The sequence below is a fragment of the Hyaena hyaena genome, unplaced genomic scaffold (assembly GCF_003009895.1).
Source record: "Hyaena hyaena isolate Hyena2069 unplaced genomic scaffold, ASM300989v1 scaffold_1583, whole genome shotgun sequence".
Classification (NCBI taxonomy): Eukaryota; Metazoa; Chordata; class Mammalia; order Carnivora; family Hyaenidae; genus Hyaena; species Hyaena hyaena.
The window spans coordinates 110144-138034 of NW_024082218.1; the positions used below are offsets into that span (position 1 = coordinate 110144).

Here is a 27891-nt window from a genome sequence, read left to right on the forward strand (position 1 = left end):
GGTTTCATCTAGGGGTGATTAAAACTGAAACCAATCCAGTGATTCCATGATAGTTTAATATCTGATTGAAAGGGATGCCTCTATTTCAATTTGGAGAAAACCCTGCTTTTAAAAAGAATAGTATTATTTTTTAAAGCGATTCTGATTCCTCATTAATTATACCATATAGTATGAAACAAAATGTGGCATAAAATATTAACCATGAGTTTAATCTGGTTAGGGGAGCAAATAATTGTTAAACTTTCTGAATTAAATACATTAGTTCTAACTATAAGGCATTCCACAGCATAAACCCTAACAGTATATTATAATGGAACTATAGCAGCACCCTTACTTTTAATTGTGGTGCTCTGTGTGATATTATAGGGATCTCAGAAAATATTCCAAAGTGTTAATTCTTCCCAAAATAGATAGACAAGTTTCTGATAAGTATAGTCTTAATTTTCCTACTCAATTCAGAAATAAGTCCCTTTGATTTTAATGGCATAGAATGAGTTCTATTATATAAACAGATGGGTAAAAAAAAAAAACCTACCTACATTACCAGATTTTTTTTTTTAACTATAGCCATGAAAGAAGCACCATAATATAATTCAAGAAATATTAGTGGAAATGGAAATAAATGCTGATAAAATATTGAGATAAGACTTTTGTTATTCAAAATTCTTACAAATTAAAGTTCCTCATTGAGGAACACACATCATGGAAAAGCCAGTAATCAATCAATCAATCAATGCAACTATACAAAGTCTCTAAGGAAAAAACAGACATATGTCAAATCTTGTGACCTCTAAACAGTTCAAATATGCATGGTTCAAAACCAACTTATCTTAGCCAAAAGACAATTACCCACAGTAGTGTTTCTACAAGAGTCAATTCTCCCTAAAAAAATGCTATTTTAAATTAGACGTCATGATAGTTATAATTTGTTGTGCTACAAATAAAAAAATAAGCTTCCTAAAGAGTAGGTTTTATTCAAAATTTAAAACACAAAACCTGTCTTATACAAAAGTGCATTAGGTTCAATACACAGTGATGCCACAGTACACATTTATGAAATGAGATTGTGATGAAATTGGAAATTAAACTAATTTTTTTATTTTTAATGACCAACTAATAGGTTATAACCTCTAAAAGCCATTTACTTGGAAGAAAAGAGCAAGTAGACAGAAATTCTGGAACAGGTAATGATATCCAACCTTATCTTACAAAAGTATTCTAAGAATAATTAAGTGTTATTTCTCTAAATAGAAAATTAGTAGAGTGGTAGCACACAGGTGTGAGAGAACGTGGTAGGGTTGGTGAGACATGTATGATGGAGGGACACCACAGGTATCTGCTCTCTTTGCCTGGCTGGCTGCTAGGAGGAGAGTTTCTCCCATTTCTGTGAAGGCAGACACTGTGACCAGATTTCAGATACTGTCCATCTAAAATGGGCAGAGGGTCTGCAGTGAGAAAACATTGCCACTGTGACTCAACATGACAACCCCAGACAATAGGATAAGGAACAACTGGTAAAAGTGTCACTTCCTGCATCCTTCTGAGCCTCCTGATTTCAATGTTTTAGACCCATCTCATCTTTTCATGAGCTACGAAAGGTAGAGATATAGAGGAGAAGCTGGAGAAAATGTTGCAGATCTCTCTGCAGCCCAGCAACTCTTGAACCCCAAGTTGAAAGCATTCAGACATACAGAGCACAGACTCTGGGCCACATGTGGATAATTGGGAATTAGTTATCAGGGATATGTGACAGAAGAGGCACTGCCCACCAATGCCCACCTATACGCTACTGAGCATCTCCCCTAACAACTTCTCCATTTTAGACAAGAGATCATGCAAAGCTTTTATTTCCCAGATCATACTGAAATAACAAGAAAGTAAATTCATAAATCAGTGGTCAAAATACCACCTGGTTGGCAAACATTAACATTCTGACAAATGATAATAAGAGTATTTGAAATACTATAATTACACAGAAAAAAAATAAGCTTAATGCACTGAGAGGTAAATTGCCTAAATATCACAAAAATAAAATGGAATGCATAATTTCATAGGCTTGGTAATTGATTTCACTTCAATTCTGATATAATCCTCCATTTGCCTTTCATTTGAGCATATGTAATGTGCTTATTAAACAAGAGTCTTTAATTTAATTTACCTACTGAAGCAGGTTTCTGTAATTTTATAATTAATAACTTTTACTAGTGAAGCAAAAATGCCCTAAAGGCATGTGAAAGCAGCTGGGTCACCAGAAGTGATCTCAGTCCTCGTTCCCATTCATGGAGGGAGGATCAATGGCTAGTTGAGAATGGACAAAGAGGTCTGGCCCATGCTGGGATCTAAGGGGCTAAGTTGGATACTCGGCTAACAAGTTTCCACACTATGGAAGCCACTACTAGTCACCAAGTTTCACCCAAACTGGCCAGTTGCCCACATGTAAGCCCATTTTACCTCCACTCTTTTGATCAATGTGAAAAGAGGTGGAAGCTCTTGAATACAACAACCACTTAAAATTCCAAAGGACATGGATCTATCAAAATCTGAATCAAGTTTCCCAGGCCTACTGTACAGTGAACTGGGCAATTCTAGTCTCATATTTAGACTCTGATGATAAATCCTAGGCTCATATTTAGCGGTCGGTGATAAAGCAATGATGTCTCAAATTCTATTCACCAAGATGCTTTCATCATGTCACCTACACTAAAAGCAACATTTTAGTGGAAGCAGAACTTCAAAACAGACATTTTTAGAAGATATAACAAAATGACACTAGAAACATAAAATTCCCTCTGCTTTTGAGCCAACACTGACCTTCTGATCCAAAAGCAATGTGTTTGTAGGGATTGCTGCAAAAGCCTTGTAGCTTGACTTGGTCTTGTATTGCTAGAATGAGTAACCAGAAAGCAAGAGTGGAGATGAAAAGGGGGAAGAATAGAACATAATTTTAGACTAGTGCTACCAAGTTAAATGACATGTTATCAAATGAAGAAAACAGTTATTACAACTTGTTTCTGACAGAAAACAAATTAGCTTACCATGTTAATATTTTATTAGAATGAGAAAAAAAGAAACATCACAGTAAAATATCAGCCTAGGGATTATAGGCAATTATATGCTATACAGTTGGGAACTTAAAAACATCCATTTTTGCAAGGTTACATATAAATATCTCATGAGCAGTGTGCCCGTTATAGTCTATAAATGTGAGTTTTTTTCCTTGATTCTCAAAGGAAACTGGTTCTTTTTTACAGTGCCATAATTAACAAACATTCTGCCAATAAACTTAATTGAACTCTTGATACATTCTCTTGCATCATTCATAAAAACAACGGTCAGAACACATAAAATTTAGCAGCAATGTTTAATAAATAGCATACTTTCAATAGAAGTAATATCAGTGACTTAACTCCATAATGAAAGCTAGAAGGCCAAACTTCTGATCTTAAATTCACTTTTTTAAACTTCATCATCTGCTGCCCTTTCTAATACAGTGATATTAATGAATCAAATCCTAAAACATCCTGAGTTTTGAATAAAACTCAGAGTAATACAGCTTTGGGAAGTATTTGAGAGAAAGGGTAGAGCATGAGCAAATTGTACACATCAGGATATTATACATAATCAAAAGCCCAGGTTTGATACTGCTCTGGGTCCCAAGCTGCTTAACTAAGTTCAAGGCTCTTATCACTTCAAAAGCCCCTGTCTCAGGCAGCTTCTCCAAGGGCCCAGAGCCAGCTAGAAATTGGCATGCAGCTCCAAGCTGTCTTAGCCCCTGGAGAGCAGACTACAGGATCTACAGAAGACATGATAGTCAAATAAAATAAAACCTGTGAGTTTTAGAGAGATAATTGAAGCAATCTTCCATTAAATAGTGTGAGGAAGGTAAGAGGCTGGCACATTCATTTCCTTAGAAAGAAGGTGAAGTGGAGAAAAATCAAAATGGCAGAGTTGTAGGAGAAAGTCTCAGGTCCCTACAAGTCCCAGTCTCTATCCTGACCCTGCACTGCTATAGTCCACATATGACATATTTTGGATAAGAACTGAAAATGAAATGCCATCCCTTTGTGTAGAATAACAGCTGGCACTTATTAGTAGGCAAATTAACTTTATATTTACTTTTACAGAAGCTCTATAACTACAGAACCATTAGGGGTAGGAGGCATAGTGTGGCTAAGTGACTTGCCTAAGATACACAATCCATAAAGAAAAGAAAAGGTTTGGAAGCCATGTCTTTTTGAATGCAATATCCATGCATCCTCTAGAAGATAATATTTCCTCTCAAAGAATACATCAGTAGAAAAGTAATACATAACATTATATCATTAATACCCCCTGATGGTCTTATAAGTACTTAATTATAAAAATAGTTGTAATAATAATAGCTAATAATCACTATGACCCAAGTAACATTCTAAAAAAAAAGCTTTATGTGCATTATCTTTTTTAATTATCACAACCAACCTATTAGGTAGCTTCTAATTTATATCCAGTTTATATATGGAAACTAAAGTACATAGATGTTAAGTAACTTATCTGAGGTCACTAAGTAGTAAGTCATAGCTAGGATTTGGATTCAGGCACACCAGTCAACAATTGTGCAGTTATCTACTCTATGCCCTTGCCTCTCATTGCAGGGCATACAATCATTTAGAGTGTTTGTTCTCCTATCCCCAAATGCCCTAAAGTATATAGGTGGACAAACCTCTACAGAGAGATATATTGTTATCACACACAAAATGCCACCAAATCTTAGAATAAGATGAGATCTTGAGGGCCATCTGGTTTAACGTCCTCATCTAAGACATAAATCTCTCTGATCAATCTTATGTTCAGCCACCACACGAACACTTCCCTACCTCCCAAGACAACATGTTTAGGCCTCATTTGGTACAAATTGGTACAAAATTCTACCTTATACTGAGCCAAAATGTACTGCCTACTACCTTTCCCCATTGGTCCTCTCTCCCCACCTTGGAATGATGACAGATGTGAAGAGCTCCTTTCTGCATGATAGTTGGATTGCTGGTTCCTCCAAACCATCCTCACTGATCTCAGTTGAAGATTTTACTATCCTCATCACTTTCTTCTGCCAATATTCTTTTAAATTTTGAAAAGGGGTGTGCTTAATGAGATGTATTTTTAACACAAAATAGACTATAATCACCACCTCCATGACATCAATTGACAACAAACTCAATTAATATACAATGAAGATGATAATAATTGGAATTGTCTCAAATACAGCATCCCTTCTTAATAAAGACTCTAGAGAAAGTTGGGATAGAAGGAACCTGCTTAAACATCATCAAAGCCATCTATGAGAAGCCTTCAGCTAACATCATCCTCAACGGGGAAAAACTGAGAGCTTTCCCCCTGAGATCAGGAACACGACAGGGATGTCCACTCTCACCACTGTTGTTTAACATAGTGCTGGAAGTCCTAGCATCAGCCATCAGACAACAAAAGGAAATCAAAGGCATCAGAATTGGCAAAGAGGAAGTCAAACTTTCACTCTTCGCAGATGACATGATACTCTACATAGAAAACCCGACAGACTCCACCAGAAGCCTACTAGAACTGATCCAAGAATTCAGCCAAGTTGCAGGGTACAAAATCAACGTACAGAAATCGGTTGCATTTTTATACACCAATAATGAAGCAACAGAAAGAGAAATCAAGAAACTGATCCCATTCACAATTGCACAAAAAACCATAAAATACCTCGGAATAAACCTAACCAAGGATACAAGAGATCTGTATGATGAAAACTATAGAAAACTTATGAAGGAAATTGAAGAAGACACAAAGAAATGGAAAAACATTCCATGCTCATGGATAGGAAGAATAAATATAGTTAAGATGTCATTACTACCTAAAGCACTCTACACATTCAATGCAATTCCAATCAAAATTGCACCAGCATACTTCTCAAAACTAGAACAAACTATCCAAAAATTTGTATGGAACCACAAAAGACCCCGAATAGCCAAAGTAATACTGAAAAATAAAACCAAAACGGGAGGTATCACCATCCCAGACTTCAGCCTCTACTACAAAGCTGTCATCCTCAAGACAGTATGGTATTGGCACAAAAACAGACACATAGACCAATGGAACAGAATTGAGAACTCAGAAGTGGACCCAAAAGTATACAGCCAACTGATCTTTGACAAAGCAGGAAAGAATATCCAATGGAAAAAAGACAGCCTTTTTAACAGATGGTGTTGGGAGAACTGGACAGCAACATGCAGAAGAATGAAACTAGATCATTTTCTCACACCATGCACAAAAATCAACTCAAAATGGATAAAGGACCTGAACGTGAGACAGGAAACTATCAACACCCTAGAGGAGAAAGCAGGAAACAACCTCCTTGACCTCCACCGCAGCAACTTCTTACTTGACACATCCCCAAAAGCAAGGGAATCAAGAGCAAAAATAAACTGTTGGGACCTCATCAAGATTAAAAGCTTCTGCACAGCCAAGGAAACAACCCAGAAAATTAATAGGCAACCAACGGAATGGGAAAAGATAGTTGCAAATGACATATCAGATAAAGGGTTAATATCCAGAATCTATAAGGAACTCACCAAACTACACGCCCGAAAAACAAACAACCCAGTGAAGAAATGGGCAGAAGACATGAACAGACACTTCTCCAAAGAGGACATCCAGATGGCCAACAGACACATGAAACGATGCTCAGCATCCCTCCTCATCAGGGAAATACAAATCAAAACCACACTGAGATACCACCTCACGCCAGTCAGAGTGGCTAAAATGAGCAAATCAGAGAACTCTAGATGCTGGCGAGGATGTGGAGAAACGGGCACCCTCCTACACTGTTGGTGGGAATGTAAACTGGTACAGCCCCTCTGGAAAACAGTGTGGAGGTTCCTCAGGAAACTAACAATAGAACTCCCTTATGACCCAGCAATAGCACTGCTAGGAATTTACCCAAGGGATACAGAAATGCTGAGGCATAGGAGCACATGTACCCCAATGTTCATAGCAGCACTCTCCACAATAGCTAAAACATGGAAAGAGCCTAAGTGTCCATCAACAGATGAATGGATCAAGAAGATGTGGTTTATCTATACCATGGAATACTACATGGCAATGAGAAACAATGAAATCTGGCCATGTGTAGCAACATGGATGGACCTTGAGGGTGTTATGCTGAGCGAAATAAGTCAGGCAGAGAAGGACAAATATCATATGTTTGCACGTATAGGAGGATTAGGAGGAACTTGACGGAGGAACAAGGGGGAGAAGAAGGGCGGAAATGGTGGGGGAAAGGGAGAGAGGCAAACCATGAGAGACTCTTGAATGCTGACAAAAACTGAGGACTGATGGATGTGGGGGGGAGGGGGGATGGGCATGGAGGAGGACATTTGTGGGGATGAGCACTGGGTGTTATGTGGAAACTAATTTGACAATAAACTATTTGTAAAAAAAAAAATTAAAAAATAATAATACTATTTACTTAAAAAAATAATAATTGGAATTGTCTCCTTGCTTTTGTAGTGAAGAACATACAGGAGAGTGAAGTTGGAGTCATTTCATATTGTTGGATCACACTGAGTATGCTACCACCTAAAATCCCTATGCCTTTTTTTTAAAAAAACATTTGTTGAAATTCAACTCCAACCTGTAGTTATGTTTTCCTTCTCTAGATCCCAAAAGTACTTCAGGCATTATCTCTATCCAGTTTCATCTCATTAGTTTTGGTTTGTTATTGTAATCTATGAAAATAAGAATTTTTATAATTATTTCCTGAACCATTTTGTTAGGCACGTCAGTTTTATTCACTCAAGTCATATACCAAGGAGAGGGAGCTCTTGCCTCCTAGGTTCTACCTACCTGGTGGACACCAATCTATCCTGTAAATCTGTTTGGATATGGTAGTTCAACTAATGGATTTATTCAACAAAACACTATTGAGTACCTACTTTGCAACTTATATTGCTCTACGTACTACAGATTTAGCAGTGAACAAAACATCCAAAGCCTTTACTCTCTAGAGCTTAACACTAAGATTACACCCTAAGAGACAAACTATACGCCAAGAAATAAGAAAGCAAAAGAGACATCGATAAATAATATTCAGAAAATTAAAATAGTATAGTGGCACAGAAAGTGACATGAAGGAAGCTTTAGATTGGGCATTCAGAACAAATGTGGGTTCACAGATGTCATTATACCTCACATATCTCTCTTTATTCATGATACAGCACAAAAAAATCACAAAAGCTAGAATTTGGAAGGCAATTGAATAAACACTTGTTGATTGAAAAAAATATCTGACTTTCAGTTATAACTGCTTATGTAAACAATCACAAACTAAGAATATATGCAATCATTTTCAGAATTTACCTTCCTCTTTTTTGTGAAAAAATAGAACATATGGCTTACTCCTTTTTTTTGGAAAATCTCTTATTTCCCATCATTTACAATAGAAGTAGAAATTTGGTCTGAGATACATTTTATCTAAACCTGGAGATATGAACTTAGAGCATAGAGGTATTTCCTTCTAGTTCCCATCTGCGGGGCTTTACGTGTGCCTAAGCCATATGTAGTCTTTCCATTTCAGTCTGAAAATCATTCTTGTTGCCACTAGATATTTTTTGGATTCACCATATTTCTTCATGTTTGCCTTAACAATATTCTAATTTGGAATTTATTTTTTCTTTAGCATTCCAAGTCTTCCAGGTGTTAAATTCATTGGTTCAGTTTCCTTGGTTTAAAGTTACAAATTGCTCTAGTCAAGGTAAATATAACTTGAAGAGTAGGTTGTAGTAATACAGACTGGAATCACCATCAGCTAATCATAGAAGTAGAACTGACCAACCTGACCCTGAATCCAGAAAAAATTCGATGATACCTATTATATCTCTCCAATTTGTGATCTATGTTTTTGGTCAACATTCAGTAAATATTTCTTAAATATCCATGACATGACAGGTGCAAGGTAAAGTTCAGGTTTAGAAAAGGAAATGGGGTCTTACTATAGAAGTTTTTTCAGAGATAATCCTATTTATAAATCCTATTTATCATAGATAATTACAACATAAATCCCAGGTATGCAAGTGAGAACAGCAAAAACACACCTTTCCCCTTCAGAAAATATTTCTCACCATTATCACATCTGTTATTGCTGATGCTTAAAATTCCACCACAGGCTCCAGTAATAAGGACCCATGAGATTTCAAAGCAAACTATGTTAGTTGCCTTGAGAATTAGAAGTTTGAATGCATGGTTACACTTTAAGTATAGGTGAAGGGCAGAACTTCAGATTACACGAACAAGAGAGAATTTGGGCAAAGAGCCTCCTTATCACCATGGCCAACTTCTCCTTCCTGAAGCATTCACAAGTAGAGTTAAGAGCATCCTTCTAATGTTTTTTTTTTTTTAACTTTTTAATGTTTATTTATTTTTGAGAGACAGAGAGAGAGAGAGAGAGAGAGAGACATGGGTGGGGGAGGAGCAGAGAGAGGGGGAGACACAGAATCTGAGGCAGGCTCCAGACTCTGAGCCCTCAGCACAAAGCCAGACACGGGGCTTGAACTCACAAACCAAACTCAGGCACTCAACCTACTGAGGCACCCAGGCGCCCTGAGAGGGCACTTCTTGCTCATCAGTAATCACGCATGCACTGCCTGAGTCAGAGTCCTCCGGAGACAAAAGCTTAATTCAAGTCCTGATCCAATTGCCCAGATACCTCCCTTACATCTGGATTACTAACAAAGCATAATCTCTATAATGACCCCGAGAACAGAAGCAGTGTCAAAGGGGTAGCAGGGCAGGGAGAGGGAGAAATTTCCTTGAACAGCTCTCCTTCCAGTACCGCCCTCCATGGCTGATTTATCTGTCTGTGTTTCTAGTACTCTAAACATATAATATGCTAATCGTATTACAATATTTTGCCATCTCCATTAGCATGATAGGTCTTTTACAAAAGATATTTTATATGATTTCCAATATCTTATACCAACTTGTCAAAGAGCAGATATTCAGCAAACATTTGATGACCTAAACTTAAGTATTTTATTGAAAATTACAGTAAGATTCAGAGGACATGAAAAAACAAAATTTTAGTTCCTCATCTACTGTTCAAGTCTCAGACAAGCCTGGCTGATTAGAGATCCTCTTCCAACTTCAAAGTATGCCCTGAGGCATTTCTAATATATTAAATTGCCATGAGGCAAGCTTTTAGGATTTGAACCCATGACCTCGAATCCCTATTTTATTTATTTATATTTTTAATTAATTTTAATGTTTATTTTTGAGAGAGCATGAGTGGGGGAGGGGCAGAGAGAGAGGAAGATACAGAATCTAAAATAGGTTCCCAGCTTTGAGCTGTCAACACAGAGCCTGACGTAGGGCTCAAACTCTGGACCAGCAAGATCATGACCTAGGCCTAAGTGGGACACTTAACCAACTAATTCACTTAGGCATCCCATCTCTATTTTTTTGAATCTCTTGTTTAAGTTAAACTGCACAAGCCCCTCCTTGAATTAAAATGCAACAACTCCTCAAGGGGTAAGAAAGAAGGTTTTTGACACCTGAGTGCAAATCACTGCTAAGCACAATGAAGAAAGGCTAGTTGGAGAGAAACAGAGGGAATGGGACCCAGAATTGGTTAGTACAGAAATGTAAGTGACACACAGCAGGGATGGGAGAATTATAGAAAATCTAGAATCTCCACAAAGGCACCAAGAATTCTGCAGGAGGTGAAGTAAAGAGGTGGAGGATGACAAAAAGAGAAAGCAAACAAGAAGATACATATACCTAGTTTCAGCTGTTATATCATTTCACCTATGATTGTGAAGGTTTGTTACCCTACCTACAAAACATATATAGATATATTATCTCCACCTTCACTGCTAGAACCTCACCAGAGCCATCACTATCACTTGCCTGGATTATCACAACAGACCCCTAAATTCTCCTGACTTCAGCTTTCACCCTCTTACAGCCTATTCTTAACATGGTAGCCAGATAGACAAGATTGTGTCAATATCTATTCAAAACCCTCTGATGGTTTTCACTCAAATTAAAAATCAATGACTAAGAAGTGGCCCACAAGACTTTACAGGACCCAGCTCACAGTTACATGTCCCTCTGACAATCTCAATTTCCTTGCACTAACTCTACTCTCATCACACTGGCTCCCCATCTTAGTACCTGCCAAGCACTCTCAGCATCAGGTACTTTTCCTGACTATACTCTCTTAAGGAGCATCACCCCCTTCAAGGTCACCTTCCCAAAGAAACCTATCATGACCACCGGTGTAAATTTGTGACACTATCCCTTACTCTGCTATACTTTTCTCCATACTATATATGACTTTCTAACACACAAGAAATTTTACTTATGGCATTCAGGAAGGTGGTAGTGGTAATTGCTGACTATTTCTCTTCCACCCAAGAACTTTCTGTGAGCAAATATTTTTGCAACTTTGTTTGTTGCAATATCATATCTCCAGACTTTGAAATGTGTCTTGAACATAATAAGCACTCAGTGCACATCTATTGCTTCAACCAGATCAACCATTTTACCTCATGGGGGTACAGCCCATATTACTCATTTCCCAGATTACATGTGGATCAGCAGAAATGGAGAAAGTCACATAGAGACTGTTGTTACCAAGTTTTCAGTGTGATGTAATTGGAAATGTTTTGATGCCTTCAAGGAATGAGGTTTATAAATAATACACCTACTATAAAAATTCATGAAATATTTAAAAGCTCCCAATTGATCCCTAAGTATTGTGTCCAAATAGCTGTGAGGCCAGGGCAGGCACATCACTGGAGCTCTCATAGTTAGAAAAGAGCTTCAAACCATCTTCAGTAAGTGACAAGATGTTTAGAGTTTTCAGGTAATGGCCTCAAATCCCCATAGGGAACACCATGCTAATTCACCAGGAGAAAACTTTAAACTAGGTTACAAAGGAAGGCCACATATATTGGGAACCCAAATACAACTCTGGGAATTAATTTTATGATAGTCCCTTTCCCAAGGGACAGAAATGTTTCAAACAATATAGATGTTAATCAAAAAGTCGACTGAACAACATCCAGAGAGGTGCTCACCCTGTCTAAGGCCATGATTATAATGTGAAATAATATTTTAAAACTCTATCAGAAATTAAAGTACATCAGTTATACTATACGAATGCAAACGGATTCAGAACCTTAAGATTCCATCTATAAAAAAGAAGTATCAAACATGCTTTATATCTGAAATTAGCTCAGTATACTCTAGCTGTTCCATTCTATTTCAATATCAAAGGACAGTAGAGCCTACACTTTGAACTAATACCCTTCAAGCATTCATGTTTTAATTTGATGGCCATTTGTATTCCAGGACCCCCTTCCTTTTGGGATCTGGCACTGGGTGAAGCTGATCTAAATCTGAAGCTCTTTGACTTCAAAGAGAGCCTGTGCTTGGATTAGCACCACAGTGGAAAGAGGAAGACAAGAAACAATCCACAGGACCCTACGAGTTCTTTGATATCCCAAAGCTTTTGTCTATTTCCTCTTAACAATCTATAAAATAATCTTAGCAATTAGAACAAAACTAGTCAAACATCAAAGGAAACTGGGATAAGATTTATTTATTTGAGTGTCCATTTTAATGAATTTCTATACTCAAGTTACAAATCCTGCAAATAATAGTTTGCAATTTAAAAAAAAAAATGTAGGCTGATTTTTACCTGGAGAGATAATAGCAAGAAGCGAGGAAGAAACAAATATAACTAAGAACAGCATGTCTCAGGGAGCTACTATTTTTGCAGAATTTATCATAAATTTTGCCCACTATCAAAAACATTTTGTTCAATAAAACAGGTAAAAATAGATAAATTATCATGATTCTTCGTATTTTCATGTTCAGCAAATTTATCATGCACTTCTATAGGCGTGATGTTTTTAACTTAGAAATTAAAACTAAAAATAAATCAAATGCTGAAAATCCTTTAATACTGGGAACAGTAAGTGAGCTGTGGGAGAACAGATCTGTAACAAAGTTGATTTTAGGACAAAAAAGAACCTGAGTGGATCAAAAGCCCCTCCAGGTTCACCCTCTCCAACTCTCCAAAAACAGGAGAAAACGTGAACTAAGCAGAATAAACCACAAAGAGAAACACTCTGAGGAAGTCTCTAGAGGAAAATCACTTTTCACAAAGGTAATGAATAATTTAAACATATTGGCAGTATGGTTTAAGAAATAATTGTGAATAAATTCAGGAGACAGTACTGTTTCCATCACCAGGTTGTGTTTAATATAGCACACATGAATTCCATAATTACACATATGTATTTTTAGATAATCACCAGGTCATTTTACCTCAAATAAATAAGTTTTTAAACTCAGAACTATAGAAAATGTTAAATTTTCTCCATCCCATTAGCTTTGCAAATATAAAATACAAGGACGTAATAATTTCTAAAAATACATTTTTTAATGTTTTTAAAAAATTCTTTATTTACTTTTGAGAAAGAGACAGAGACAGAGTACTAGTAGGGGAGGGGCAGAATGAAGGGGAGACACAGAATCCAAAGCAGGCTCCCAGCTCTGAGCTGTCAGCACAGAGCCCAAAGTGGGGGCTGACCTTGTGAACCACGAGATCATGACCTGAGCTGAAGTCAGACACTTAACCAACTTAGCCACCAGGCGTGCCTAAAAATACATTTTTTAAATGACCCAAACATAGAAATTGATAATTCTGATGATTCCATTATGATGATTTCCTTCAAATCAGGCTATAATGATTATTAATATGAGTTACTGCTTAGTGTTTTGGCATGTATTATGGAGAAAATAATATTACCAACCTCATATGGTCACAAAAATTAACTGACATCATCTTTTTAAATTTTTTGTATTAAAATATTTTGTATATTTTATACATAGAAATTTTATTGACAGCATGTGCTATCCCTTAAAATAATAACTATTATTATTATCACTATTTAATGATAAGACCAATCTTCTTATGTCTTTCCATATACTCCACTGGGTTCATCTTCTGTACATTTGGTCAGTTATTTACTATTTCTGAAGTGCCAGCTCCTTCCCTCCTCATTAAACTAAATCCTAAACATTTCCAACAGGGCTGACATTTGTTTTAAGTTCCCTCACTAATCATACCCCATAATAATACTTTTATTACATTAAATCCAGTGAGCAATTGTATATAATCTGTATTTTACTATATTAATATTTCCTTATACTTGTTTTCTAGTTTTAGTATGGAATTAATACCTATAAACAGCTTCTCCACATCATGTATCTGTATATTTTCTTCTGCTGAATAAAATTGATTTAAGGACAAAGAATTATCTCTTACTTTCCTTAAAACATACATCCCCAAAAAAGCTAGTATGGTGGTGGGCATACAGCAGGTAGTTTCCACATGCTTGTCAAGTTGAATTGTACTGCAACATCATTAACAAGATCATGTGGGTTGTTTTATCTTTCCCATCTTAAGTTCATCATTCAAACAGTGACAGAGTTGAACACAATCTCCATGGAATTTGGAAGCTCTCAAACTGTGTTACTTCAATGCACCGAACTAAAAACTGCAGTTGCTTCCCCAAACAGGCACTTTCAGAATTTCATTTGATTCATACAACTGCCAAATTCTGGTTCTATAAGATCCACCTCGTCAGTACTAGAGAAGAGTTGGGAAGCTGGCAGACTCTAGAGCAGAGTTGCCCTTCTACACAGAAAAATGAACTCCATGAGTCATGTCTTCAAATGTTTCCTTCCTCATATTAAAACAAATGCCAGTCTTCAGAGTATATGGGTTTTTTCTTAAGTTTTTTCATTTGAATATAGTTGACACTCAATGTCACATTAGTTTCAGGTGTACAATATGATGTCTCAGCATCTCTATCTGTTATGCTACACCTACCACAAGTGTAGCTACCATCTGTCACCGAAAAACCCTGTCACTATACAGTTGACTATATTCCCTATACTGTTCCTTTTATTCTCATGCTTTATTCATTCCATAACTGGAAGCTTGTATCTCACCCATTTTGCCCAGCCTGCTCCCCACTTCCCTTTGGCAACCATCAGCTTGTTCTCCATATTTACAAGTCTGATTCTGCTTTTTTCTTTATTTATTCATTTCTTTTGCTTTTTAGATTCTACATATGAGTGAAATCTTTTGGTATTTCTCTTTTTCAGCCTGACTTATTTCACTTAGCATAATACCTTATAGGTCCATTCATGCTGTCGCAAATGGCAAGATCTCATCCTTTTTTATGGCTACATAATATTTCTCTCTCTCTCTCTCTCTCTCTCTGTGTGTGTGTGTGTGTGTGTGTGTGTTGCATCTTCTTTGTACATTCATCTGTCAATGGACACTTAGCTTGCTTCCATATCTCAGCTATTATAAACAATTCTGTAGTAAGCATAGAGGTGCATATATCTTTTCAAATTAGCATTTTTATATTGATTGGATAAATATTCAGTAGTGGAATTATTGGATCATATGGTATTGCTATTCTTACTTTTTTGAGGAATTCCCATACTGTTTTTCATGCTGACTATGCCAATTTATATTCCCACAAACAGTGCACGGTACTACATTGTTTCCCTTATATGTGGAACGTAAAAAAGAGCAAAAGAAAAGACAAACAAAAAGCCAGATTCTTAAATACAGAGAACAAACTTATGGTTGTCATAGGGGAAGTACAAACTTCCAGTTATAAATTATATAAGCCACAGAAATGAAAGTACAGCATAGAAAATATGGTCAATAATATTTTAATAGCACTGTATGGTAACTACACTTATCCGGTGAGCACTGCACAATGCATAAAACTTTTGAATCAATTTGTTGTATAGCTGAAGCAAATATAACATTGTATGTCAGTTATACTTTAATAATAAAAAGAATAAAAATAGTAAATAAATGAATGTATGCCAGTATCTCATTCTTGCTCAATAGTCTGCTTTAGAACATTGAGAAGTCAGTATTTCTCTTCTCTCAGCTCTATTTTCTTATGCCTAGCCTACCTACCTTTTCAGTATGTCATAATTAGTAAGTATTAAGAGTTCAAAATATCTCAAATATAATACTCACATAAAAAGGAAATTTCGATTCCTTTTTGCTCTATATGTATATACCGAAATCTATACTGGTATGGATTTGAGGTGGTATGCAGAGCAAAAAAGAAATCAACGTGGTAAAAGGGCAAGATTTTTATATAGATCCTATCTACTTTTCAATCAGCACAGGATATTTTGATGGACAATAAGGCCCATGAAATTAAATAACCAGAAATTTATCATAGCTTAAATCTGAACCAACTGCTTCATATCCCATCTTTATGATCAATGATGTAACTCATTATGCCTGAAAAAAAAATACCTTGGAGTCATAGATATAAGAAGTTACCATAATAGAAAGAGGATTTGCAAAATCAAAAAGTTTTATCAAAACATGCACATTTTAGATAGATCATAATCCACTTACATATTAAAATATACCAAATCTTAGCTCTACTTATACTTTCTAGAACTCCTTGTACAAGCAGAATGAATTTCGTAATTATTTTTCCTCTGGAGAAACAATTCCCCCATATTTAAAAATAAGCATGCACCATGCACCATGCAAAAGAATACCTTGGGTTTCTTATTTTCAGGGCCTGTTGACGTGGACAATGCACAAGGTGAAATCAGCTCCTTGGTTCTTGTTAGAGAGATGGGAGGTGATCGGGTCGAAACGGATGACGTGTGGCTGGATACTGAGCTTTCAGATTTCCCAAGTCTTGAAGGCAAGGTACCACTGCCACAATTTGGGTACAGTGTTGGACTGAGCTGGAGCGCCTGGGTGGGCAGATGAGCACGAGGGAGAGGGGAGGAACCCAATTTGGGAAGAGAGGCAGAGCTAGCACTGGAGACAGGGGTTGAAGGAGGAATTGAAATATTCTGCCCCTGGCCACCTAGCTGTGGGGCTGCTCTCTTGGATCTGTTTATCAGGTTAGAAAGAGCTGGGGAAGGATGGAAACATTTCTCTGGAGAGGAGAGCATGGCTTTTTGGTTAGTGGGAGGAGAAAGAGAAGATAATGTAGAGGAGGCTGATGGAGGATGTGTGTGAATATTCCCGGGCTTTTCTGGACCCCTGAGGTCAACGTCATGTTTGCCTTTCAAAGAAAGAGAAGGAACACTTGGTGTAACAGGAGGAAGACCTGCAGAAGTGGGTGTATCAGTCTGTGGCAGGGAGGGTGTTGGGTTGCTTTTCAATGCAGTGGGTGATGCTTTCTCTACATTCAAAGAAACAAGGCTGCTACTGTCATGTTTTGTGGAAGAAAGGGAGTGTGCCTGAGAAAGGGGAGTAGATTTGGCCAACAAAGGTAAGTGGAAGGATGGCTGGCTGAGTTCGGAAACCTGGTGCTCCCTCTGCTCTGGAGACCCTGCTCTCAGGGAACAACTAGAGAGAGATTTCTTAGGTGTGGGTGGGGTTTGTTTCACTTTTTGATCCAGAGTGAGTGTGGAAGAAGCCAGAGAGTTAAGAGAGAAAGTGGGACAGGACGCAGGGGAAAAGGGTCTTTGGTGAGGAGGATTTGACTTGAGGATGGCAGTAAGAAGGGAAAGCCGGGAGGGCACTGGGGATTTCACCCCTGACTTTGAGAGATTTCCACTAGATGACATTTGGCTACAGAGAGTGGAAGAAGAGCCATGGAAAGAGGTGGTAAATGGTTTTGGACTTGGAGAGAGTGAATGTGTGACAATACGGACTGGTATGTATGAGGCCGAATTTGACTTCAGAGAAGCACTGGAGGATGGTGAAGGAGAAGTGGTTCTTGGGCTTTCTCTGGGGCTAAGGACATGCGAGGTGAAAGTTGTTGTCTTCTTCAGAACTTCAGATGCCAGTCCAGGTTTCTGATCTGCTGCACTTGGACTGGATAAATTAGAACCTGATAACTGAGTGGAATGGGGAAACTGTAACGTCGAGGAAGTGCCCTTCGATGCAAAAAAGGGTGAAGAGTGAGCAGAAGTTTGAAAATACGTAGCTGTTTCTTCCACCAAGGCCCCACTGACATCCAGCCTCCTACTGTGGAATTCCTCTAGCACAGAGGCTCCGTCGAGGTTAACTGGGTCAGGTGGTGTTTTCTGATTAGTTGGAGAAACAAAGGAGAAAGCAGGTGGTTTACGGGCAAGCTGCTCAGAGGTAGTGGGAGAAGTTAACTAGAGGAAAGAGAAATAGACAGATTGTAATAGGAGATTACTCGTGAAACTATCAAAATATTCTTGTCACTTGTGTGTTTAATGCAAATAGTCCCTCTATTAGTTTACACAAAACACACCTATTAAACATCCATAAAAATGGAAGAAATTTCTGTTTTTGCTAATGAGGCATTGCTTTAAATTTGAAATAAAATATAAATAAACTGTGAAGTGTTATATATGATGCCTCATTTATTCCTTGTAAGACCATCAATATAAAATTGTATATGGATGCTTCCACTTGGAAAATAATTCACTGACAAAATCTAAAATAGTTAACTTGGAATTGTCTGACTTGAAAGATTTAAATCACCTTGAATATAAGTTTCAAACTTCACTTTGAGAAATGACATAGATTTTCTTCCATTGTAGAAACATAATAGTATATAATACAATAATATTATAATACAATGACTATAATAATATAATAATGATTACAATGCCTAAAAAGTTTAACATACTTAAAATGTTTAAAATTCTAAAAACTTCAGGTACTCCTACATATTGTACAAGTTAAAAGAATGACCAGAACTCAAAAGATGCAGCACCCAACATCAACCTGATCGACATCAACAATGATAAATTCAGAGAGTGAAAGCACAGTTTGAAATAGAGAGCGAGTTTTAGAACAAAAAATGTATTCCCTAATTATTTGCTAGAATGAACATTTAATAAATGATTTGGGTTATGCTGGAAAAAGACAAGTATGCTTTTGTATCAAAAGAAGCCAGAGTACTTTAAAAATGTAATCTGCCTTAAACAACACCACCCACCAATCCCCTAACATTAAAAAAAAAAAAAAAAGAGAAAAGAAAGAGAGAGAGAGAGAAAAGGAAAGAAAGAAAGAAAGAAAGAAAGAAAGAAAGAAAGAAAGAAAGAAAGAAAGAAAGAGGGAGGGAGGGAGGGAGGGAGGGAAGGAGGGAAGGGAAGGGAAGGGAAGGGAAGGGAAGGGAAGGGAAGGGGAAGGGGAAGGGGAAGGGGAAGGGGAAGGGGAAGAGAGGGAGAGAGAGAGGGAGAAGGAGAGAAGGAGGGAGGGAGGGAGGAATGATCATTTTCCAGAGTCTAGTTAGGGCCTGTGAAATAACTGGGTGTATGTATTCTTGTGTTATTTTAAAGATCATCCAGTACTTTAAGACAAATGCTGAAATTATAAATGATTCAAAAGCCAAATCTTTAAACACTGGTCTCCCTGAAAAATTACTGATTTGATTCTACCAACTCATAAGAGAATTTAGGGAATATTAGTTTATTTATTAAATGATTTATTAAATTATACTACACTACTATATTATTCTATATATAATACTATAATATATTTTGCCTTATATGGCAAGAAAATGTATGACCCAACAATTAAACGTAGCAAAAGCCTGGTTTACAAATTCAGTAAAAGATATTTCTTGATTTTGTTTTGTAATATATTAAGAAAGTGTCCATCAGACCTACTGCAAAGATTTTTCATTCCTACAGTTTTGAATTCTAAAAATATTTAAAACTGATTAATGCAAACAACTCACCCTAAACTTCTAAGTTTCAAGTAAACATATCCAAAATAGATCTTTCTTTTTATGTGTAAATTCATGTGTAACTTACAATACAGAATTCTTGTTACACAATTAATATTTGAATACACTGGCATTACCCACAATATCTGAAAATCAGGGATAATTGATAATCAAGCAGAATTCAATAAAATTGAGAAAGAAAGCTTAACAATTCCCTCACATCAGCATTACTTAGAAACAATTCTGCTTAGCCAATGTTCATATAACTGATTCATGTGATTAGATGTAAGTGAAATTTCTGTGATTATTTCCAATGATTGGTCTCTTCTCACAAAAAGAATGAAGAAATTTCAAGACTTTGTATGTTATGCTATAACTTTTGGTAAAGAATTTTGTAAGTTAATAAAAACAGTCACAAAATTCCATTGCCTTCTCAGTTATATTTCCAGGTAACTTTAATTTATACAACAAATTCATTAATTCATCCAGATTTTCCATGAAATTATTGTGTTAAAATCAAAGGCTATAATTGTGAAAGTATCATTTAGAAGAAAAACCCATTTCCTCCAACCTTCTCAGGCTATGGCTTCTAATTACCAAACATTGTACTACACTGTCATATTTTACCAATTATAAATAATTTGATTTCATTGTACTTTTGAATAGTTGATTATTAAAGAACTTCTAAGAAAATCATCAAAAGTCTAAGAATGTTTATTGTGTGTATATTAACCTACATATATTTTTATTATATTTTCCTATTTGATATATTAACAAGTATTTGCAATGTAGTTGTTTCCAATTTTCAAATACATCAGATGTTATCCTACTTTATATTAATTTAAAAATATGGCACCATACTTTTATAAAATTTCAAGGAGTGAAGAATTATTTTTTAATGAAAAAGATTCATTTTCCTAAATTGCTCTCAATGGGAAAAAGAAGTGGGTAAAGACATGAATAACTCTGTGCAGAAAGAAAGAATGTATACCTGTCAAATGCTCAGTCAGCTCAGGATAGCTCCTCTATTTACCTCACCCTATACATCCTTTACCAGTGATAATAAACTTCTCTGCTGATGTCAATCCCTTCATCCTCTTCCATTATAACCTCTTGTTTTGTTTTCTAGGTTTGTTAATGATGCTCTAATTCCTTCTCCTCAAGGCTATTGTCTGTTTTCCCCATCATTTATTTCTAATGTGATCTTTGTTGATTCCTTTGCTTTAAACATCTTTCCAAAGCTACCCTCAACTATGTTCTCCAATTTTCAGCCTTCTAATTCCTTGAGTTCCCTTATCATACACTTCTTCCAAAGTTATTCTTAAAACTCTCTTCTCCAAAAAGACTATCCTGAATTCTGGAATACATTCACAATAATCTCAGTAAGAGAGGATGCTTGCAGTGTTCTGCTCTCATCAAGTAGACAATCTGAATCCTAAATCTACTCTTGGATCCTATATAATAGAGGCCACCAGTTATTCTAACACCCAATCTCTTGTGTGGAGCTGTGTTAACAAGTTTATTCAAACTAAATTAACTATTCCTGTATATATTCAATTTTTTTCTAATGAGTCTTATATTCCAAAGCATCTGAATAAAAGCAGAAGTGATTAATCTGTCTGAATAGTTCCCAAGATTAATACAGCACAAGAAATTGATCAATATAGTAGAGCTGTTCCTCCTGAATCTGTACAGCATGCAAGGTAAAACTCTAGATTCCTTTTTAGCCTCATATGCAAAAATTACATTAAAACAGTGTGACCTCCTAAACATGCCTATTTGTGGGTCATTTCACTAATGAACACTTGTAATATCACCAGATAGATTCTCAGCCTTTCAAACCTTAACAATTTAAATAATATTTCTGACATTTCTACCTCTAATTGAACCCCATTTAACCTATCATTAGAGCGACTTTAAAATCTAATCAAAGCACACCTACTCTCAAGATGTCCTCAATACTCTCTCCATGAAGAATGTGAACTAAAAACCTTTCCTTCATGACAGACCCCCTCTCTTGCTATCTCATCTCATCTCTCTCATCCCCTACTATTTTTCATTTCAGGTTTTAGAAATACTTGGTTCAATTTCAGTCTTCTGGCCAGTACTATCAACATTCTAGCTACCTTGTTCTTTTTCCAATCCACTTGCCAAATGTTCATTCTTAAATCAATCCTCCTAACTGCCAATATGCTTCTAGACCTAACCTACTTAAAGATGCTATAATAATAACAACAACAGATGATGTCCCAAGAAGCTGGTGAGGTAGGAAGCTCCTAGGCTTACCTTGTCCCAGGGATATACCTAGATAACACCCACAAAAGTGTAAATAACCCAGACAAAGACTGAACGACTGGCAGAACAGACTCTCCACAGCTAAATGTAGAGAACAGGCCATACAAAAGAGGGTAGGGAGGGTGGAGACACAGTTGGGAGCCAAACTGACCCAGGGGACTGTCCTTAGGAGGAAGGGACACCATGAGTGTTGAGACGGGAGAGGAGCAGACCATACAGCAGGTACCCCAGGCCAAAGAACTTGCACTGGCAAGACAAATCCCCATAATACCTGGCTTTGAAAACCAGAAAGCCTAACTTCAGAAGTTTTTACAATCAGAGGGGCTTAACACCTGGAGTTTAAAGATCAGCAGGCTCAGCCCTGGGAGAGCAGAAAAGCAATAGGAAACTGAGTTTCCACCCTCAAAGAGACAGCACAACAAATAGCCCTGCTGAAACACAGCATAAAAGCAACAGTTTGAAAAATGCCTGGGGTTGAGGTGCCTAGGTGACTCAGCTGGTTCAGTGTCCAACTCTCGATTTTGACTCAGGTCATGATCTCATGGTTTGTGAGATTGAGCCCCATGTCAGGTTCTGTACTGGCAGTGTAGAGCCTGCTTGGGATTCTCTCTCTCCCTCTCTCTCTCCCCTTCTCCTGCATGCTCTCTCTGAAAATAAGCATTTTTTTTTTTAATTTAAGAAAAGAAAAAGAAAAACTCCTGGGGTATATAGGAGATGTGCTTACTAATCTCAGAACATGTGCTGGACGGGTAGGTATCTTTAGGAGACACCTCCAAAAACAAAAGAGCCTACCACCTCAGTCTACAAACAGGGATATGTGCGGGAGCCAGCTTAGCACCAACACTACCCGCCTAGTTCACTAACAGCATGCCACCTCCCCTCTCCTGCTCTTCTGCAGGTCCACCTCATCCAACATGCCTTGGCAGGAGTCAATCCAAAGCCATGTCACAAGCATGGCAGTGTGAAAGCAGCGCTGAAAGGGTCCAGCACCACTTCAAAATGCCTCCTGCCCCAGGGAGAGGGGAAGAAAATCACATACACCATTTAACTATGGCCACAACAGTGGGCTGGAGGCAGATATCTTCTCCAAGAGCAGACAATGCCCACCAACAAAAGCTTCTCAGGGGACAACACAGGAATAGCACTCTGCTGTTTAGTACCACTTCAACTCTGGCAAGTGCCTTGTCTTACTCAACTCAAGCCCAAGGCAAGCCCAGACTGACCCACTAACAATACAGGGACCTAATCCTGCTCACTACAGGCAAAGAGACCCATTGAAAATGACTGAGCTGAAGGTTCAGCCACAACAATAGGGCACATGCCACAAATATAAGAGACACTTCTGAAGTGTTAAGTTCTGGTGAGCAAGGGACATTGTACTGTAGGGCACCACAGGACCTCTTTTTCTCACTACTTTCAATAGCAGGAGAGTTATAGCCAACTTTCCTAATACAGAGAAACAGAGAGTTAGACAAAATGAGGACACAGGGGAATATATCTCAAATGAAAAAAATAGGACAAAATCACAGCAAGAGAACTAAACAAAACAGAGATAAGTAATACTCCTGATAAAGAATTTAAAGTAATAGCCATAAAGATTTTCACTGAACTTGAGAAAAGAGTGGAGGATTTCATTGAAACCCTCCACAAAAAGACAGAAAATATAAACAATAACCCACCAGAGATGAAGAACACAATAACTATAATTGAAAGTACAGAGGGAGGAATAAATAATAGACAAGAAGAAGCAAGAAGAACAGATCAGCATCTCCAGATCTCCTGGAGGAGAGAGTAATAGAAAGCAATCAAGCTGAACAAGAGAGACAAAAATTAATAATAATAGTAAATGAAAATAGATCAAGGGAACTCAGTGACATTATCAAGCATAATAACATTCATCCAGAAGGAGAAGATAAAGAAAAGAGGAAAGAAATTTAACTTGAAGAAGTAACAGCTGAAAGCATCCAAGATCTGGGGAAGGAAGCAGAAATTCAGTTCTATGAGATAAAGACAGCCCCAAAAATTAACTCAGGGAGGTCTACACCAAGACACACAGTGATTAAAATAGCAAAAAGTAGTAATAAAGAATTTTAAAAGTGACAAAGGAAAAGAAAACAGTTATATATGAGGGAAACCCTATAAAGCTATCAGTGGATTTTTTTCACCAGAAACTTTGCAGCCAGAAAGGAGTGGCATGATATTTTCCAAGTGCTGAAAGGAAAAAAAAACATACAGCCAAAAATATTCTATCCAGCAAAGCTATCATTCAGAATAGATAGAGAAATAAAGGGCTTCCCAGACAAACAAAAGTTAAAGGAATTCATTACAACTAAATCAGCCTTAGAAGAAATATAAAGGGAATTCTTAGAATGGAAAGGAAAGATATAAGTAGGAGTAAGAAAAGTTGGAAGCACAAAAGCAGTATAATTAAGTATATCTATAAAAATCGGTCAAGGGATTAACCAAAAAAGGGATGTGAAGTATGACACCATAAACCTAAAACATGGAGGGGAGAAGAGTAGAAATTTAGCACTTTTGGGGCGCCTGGGTGGCTTAGTCGGTTGAGCGTCCGACTTTCGCTTGGGTCATGATCTCGCGGTTCGTGGGTTCGAGCCCCGCATCGGGCTCTGTGCTGACTGCCAGCTCAGAGCCTGGAGCCTGTTTCAGAGTCTGTGACTCCCTCTCTCTCTGATCCTCCCCTGCTCACGCTGTCTCTCTCTCACTCTCTCTCCTAGAAATAAATAAAAAACATTTAAAAAAATTAAAGAAAAAAAAGAAATTTAGCACTTTTGCAATGGGGACAAATTTAAGCCATCATATTAATATAGACTGTTATATGTATTAGATATTCTATAGAATTCTAATTGTATAAAGAATTAAAAAACTGATAATACATATGCAAAAAAATAAATAAATAAAGAGAAAGGAATCCAAGCATATCAGTAAAGAAAACCAGCAAGCCATGAGAAGAGAGCAAGGGAAGAAAGCAGAAAAGAACTACAAAAAACAACCATAAAACAACTAACAAATGGCAATGAGTACATATCTATCAAAATTATTTTGTATGTAAATGGACTAAACACTCCAATCAAAAGACATAGGGTAATGGAATGGATTAAAAAAAGCAAAGTCGATCAATATCCTTCCTACAGGAGACTCATCTTATTCCTAAAGACACATGCAGAATGCAAGTGAAGGGATGGAAAAGCGTTTATCATGTAAATGGAAGTGAAGAAAGCTGGAGTAGCAATACTTAAACAAAATAAACATTAAAACAAACACTGTTAACAAGAGACAAGGAAGGACACTGTATAATCATAAAAGGAACAAACAAGAATATATAGCAATGGTAAATATGCACCCAACATGAAGCACCCAAATATATAAAGCAGCTAATACAAACATAAAAGAAGTAATCAGTAGTAACACAATAATAGTAGGGGACTTTAACATCCCACTTGCATCAATGGACAGATTATCCAAACAGAAAATCAACAAGGAAATCGTGGCTTTAAATGATATATTGGGCCACATGGATCTAACAGGTAAATTCAGAGCACTCCATCCTAAGATAGCAAAATGCATTGCTTCCAGGTGCCCATGGAATATTCTCCAGAATAACGCACTAGGAGCCATAAAATGAGTCCCCACAAATACAAAAAGGTCATAGTCATATCATGCATCTTTTGTGACCACAATGTTATGAAAAGAGAAAAATCTGGAAAGAATACAAATACATTGTGGTTAAATAACATGCTACTAAACAATGAATGTATCAACCAAGAAATCAAAGAGAAAATACAAAAATACATTGAAACAAATGAAAATGAAATGCAGGAGTTCAAAATCTGTGGGCTACAGCAAAAGCTGTTCTTTTTCCAAAAAAATTATTCATTTATTTTGTGAGAGAGAGAACGTAAACAGAGGTGGTACAGAGAGAAGGGAAGAGAGACAATATAAAAACTGTCAGCACGGAGCCCAATGCAGGGCTTTCAATCTCAATCTCATAAACCATGAGATCATGACCTAAGTCAAAATCAAGAGTCAGACACTTAACTATTGAGCCACCCAGGCACCCCAGCAAAAGTTATTATAAGAGGGGAGTTTATAGCAATACAAGCTGACCTCAAGAAGCAATAAAAATCTCAAACTACCTAACCTTATAACTAAAAAAGCCAGAAAGATAAGAATAAACCCCCAAAACTGTAGAAGGAAGGAGATAATAAAGATTAGCAGAAACAAATGACATAAAAACTAATGAATGAAATAGCACAAATCAATGAAATCTGGAGCAGTTCTTTTAAGGGATTAACAAAATTGATAAGCCTTTAACCAGACACATCAAGAAAAAACAATAAAGTCATCAATGAAAAAGAAGAAATAATAAACAGCACAGAAATACAATTTTAAGAGAATATAATAAAACATTATTTGCCAACAAATTGTACTACCTATAAGAAATGAATAAAATTCTTAGAAACATATAAACTCCCAAAACTAAATCAGGAAGAAGTAGAAAATTTGAACAGACCAATTACCAGCAATGAAAGTAAATTGGGAATTTAAAAGACTACCGACAACCACAAGTCCAGGATCAGATAGCTTCACGGGTGAATTCAACCAAGTATTTAAAGAAGAGTTAATACCCGTTTTTCTCAAATAAGTCAAAATATAATAGGAAAGAAAGCTTCCCAATTTATCCAGAGGCCAGCATTTCCCTGATACCAAAATCAAAAAAAGAAAACTATGAGAGTATATCTGTTGAAAATGGATTCAAAAAATTTCAACAAAATATTAGCAAACCATACATTAAAAAATCATTCACCACAATCAAGTGAGATTTATTCCTGGGATGCTAGGGTGGTTCAAAATTTGCATAACAGTGAATATGATACATCACATCAACAAGAGACAGGATAAAACAATAATATGATAATTTTAACACATGCAGATAAAGTATTTGACAAAGTATACCATCTATTCATGATAAAAAATCCTCAACAAATTTGCTTAGAGATAACATACCTCAACATACTAATATCCATATATGGATATGAGAAGCCCACTGTCAATATCATACTCAATAGTGAAAATCTAAGAGCTTTTTCTCTAAAGTCAAGAGCAAGACAAGGATGTTCACTCATACCACTTTTATTCAACACAATACTGTAAGTCCTGGCCACAGCAATCAGACAACAATAAAAAAAAATAAAAAGGCATCCAAACTGGTAAGGAAGAAGTAAAATCTTTACTATTTACAGATGACATAATACTCTATATAGAATATCCTAGCGGTGCCTGGGAGGCTCAGTCAGTTAAGCATCCAACTTCATCTCAGGTCATGATCTTGCAGTTCGTGAGTTCAAACCCCGTGTTGGGCTCTGTGCTGACAGCTCAGAGCCTGGAGTCTGCTTCAGATTCTGTGTCTCCGTCTCTCTCTGCCCCTCCCCTGCTCGCGCGTGTGTGCTGTCTCTCAAAAATAAATAAACATTAAAAAATTTTTAAAAAGAAAAGAAAAGTAAAATAATAAAATACCAAGGAATAAACTTAACCAAGGAGGTGAAAAACCTGTACTCTGAAAACTATCAAACAGTGATAAAAGAAAGTGAGATGAAGCAAAGAAATGGAAAGACATTCCACGCTCATGGGTTTGGAGAACAAATATTGTTAAAATGTCTGCAATATCCAAAACAATCTACAGATTTAATGCAATCCCTAACAAAATACCAATAGCATGTTTTACAAAACTAGAGCAAATAATCTTAAAATTTGTATGGAACCACAAAAGACCCTGAATAGCCAAAGCAATATTAAAAATGAAGAAAAAACCAGAAGTATCACAATC

At 36.7% G+C, this 27891-nt stretch overlaps 1 protein-coding gene across 1 annotated transcript in view; it reads right to left on the minus strand.

Moving 5' to 3' along the window:
- LOC120226093 (muscular LMNA interacting protein) overlaps nt 1-27891 on the minus strand; it is a 251072-nt gene that overhangs the window by 96145 nt on the left and 127036 nt on the right. Inside the window, exons 4-5 of the mRNA XM_039224298.1 lie at nt 16642-18207; nt 2812-2883 (exon numbers count right to left, since the gene is read on the minus strand). Of these exons, the coding sequence (XP_039080229.1) occupies nt 2812-2883; nt 16642-18207 (1638 nt within the window). The remainder of the gene's footprint in view (nt 1-2811; nt 2884-16641; nt 18208-27891) is intronic.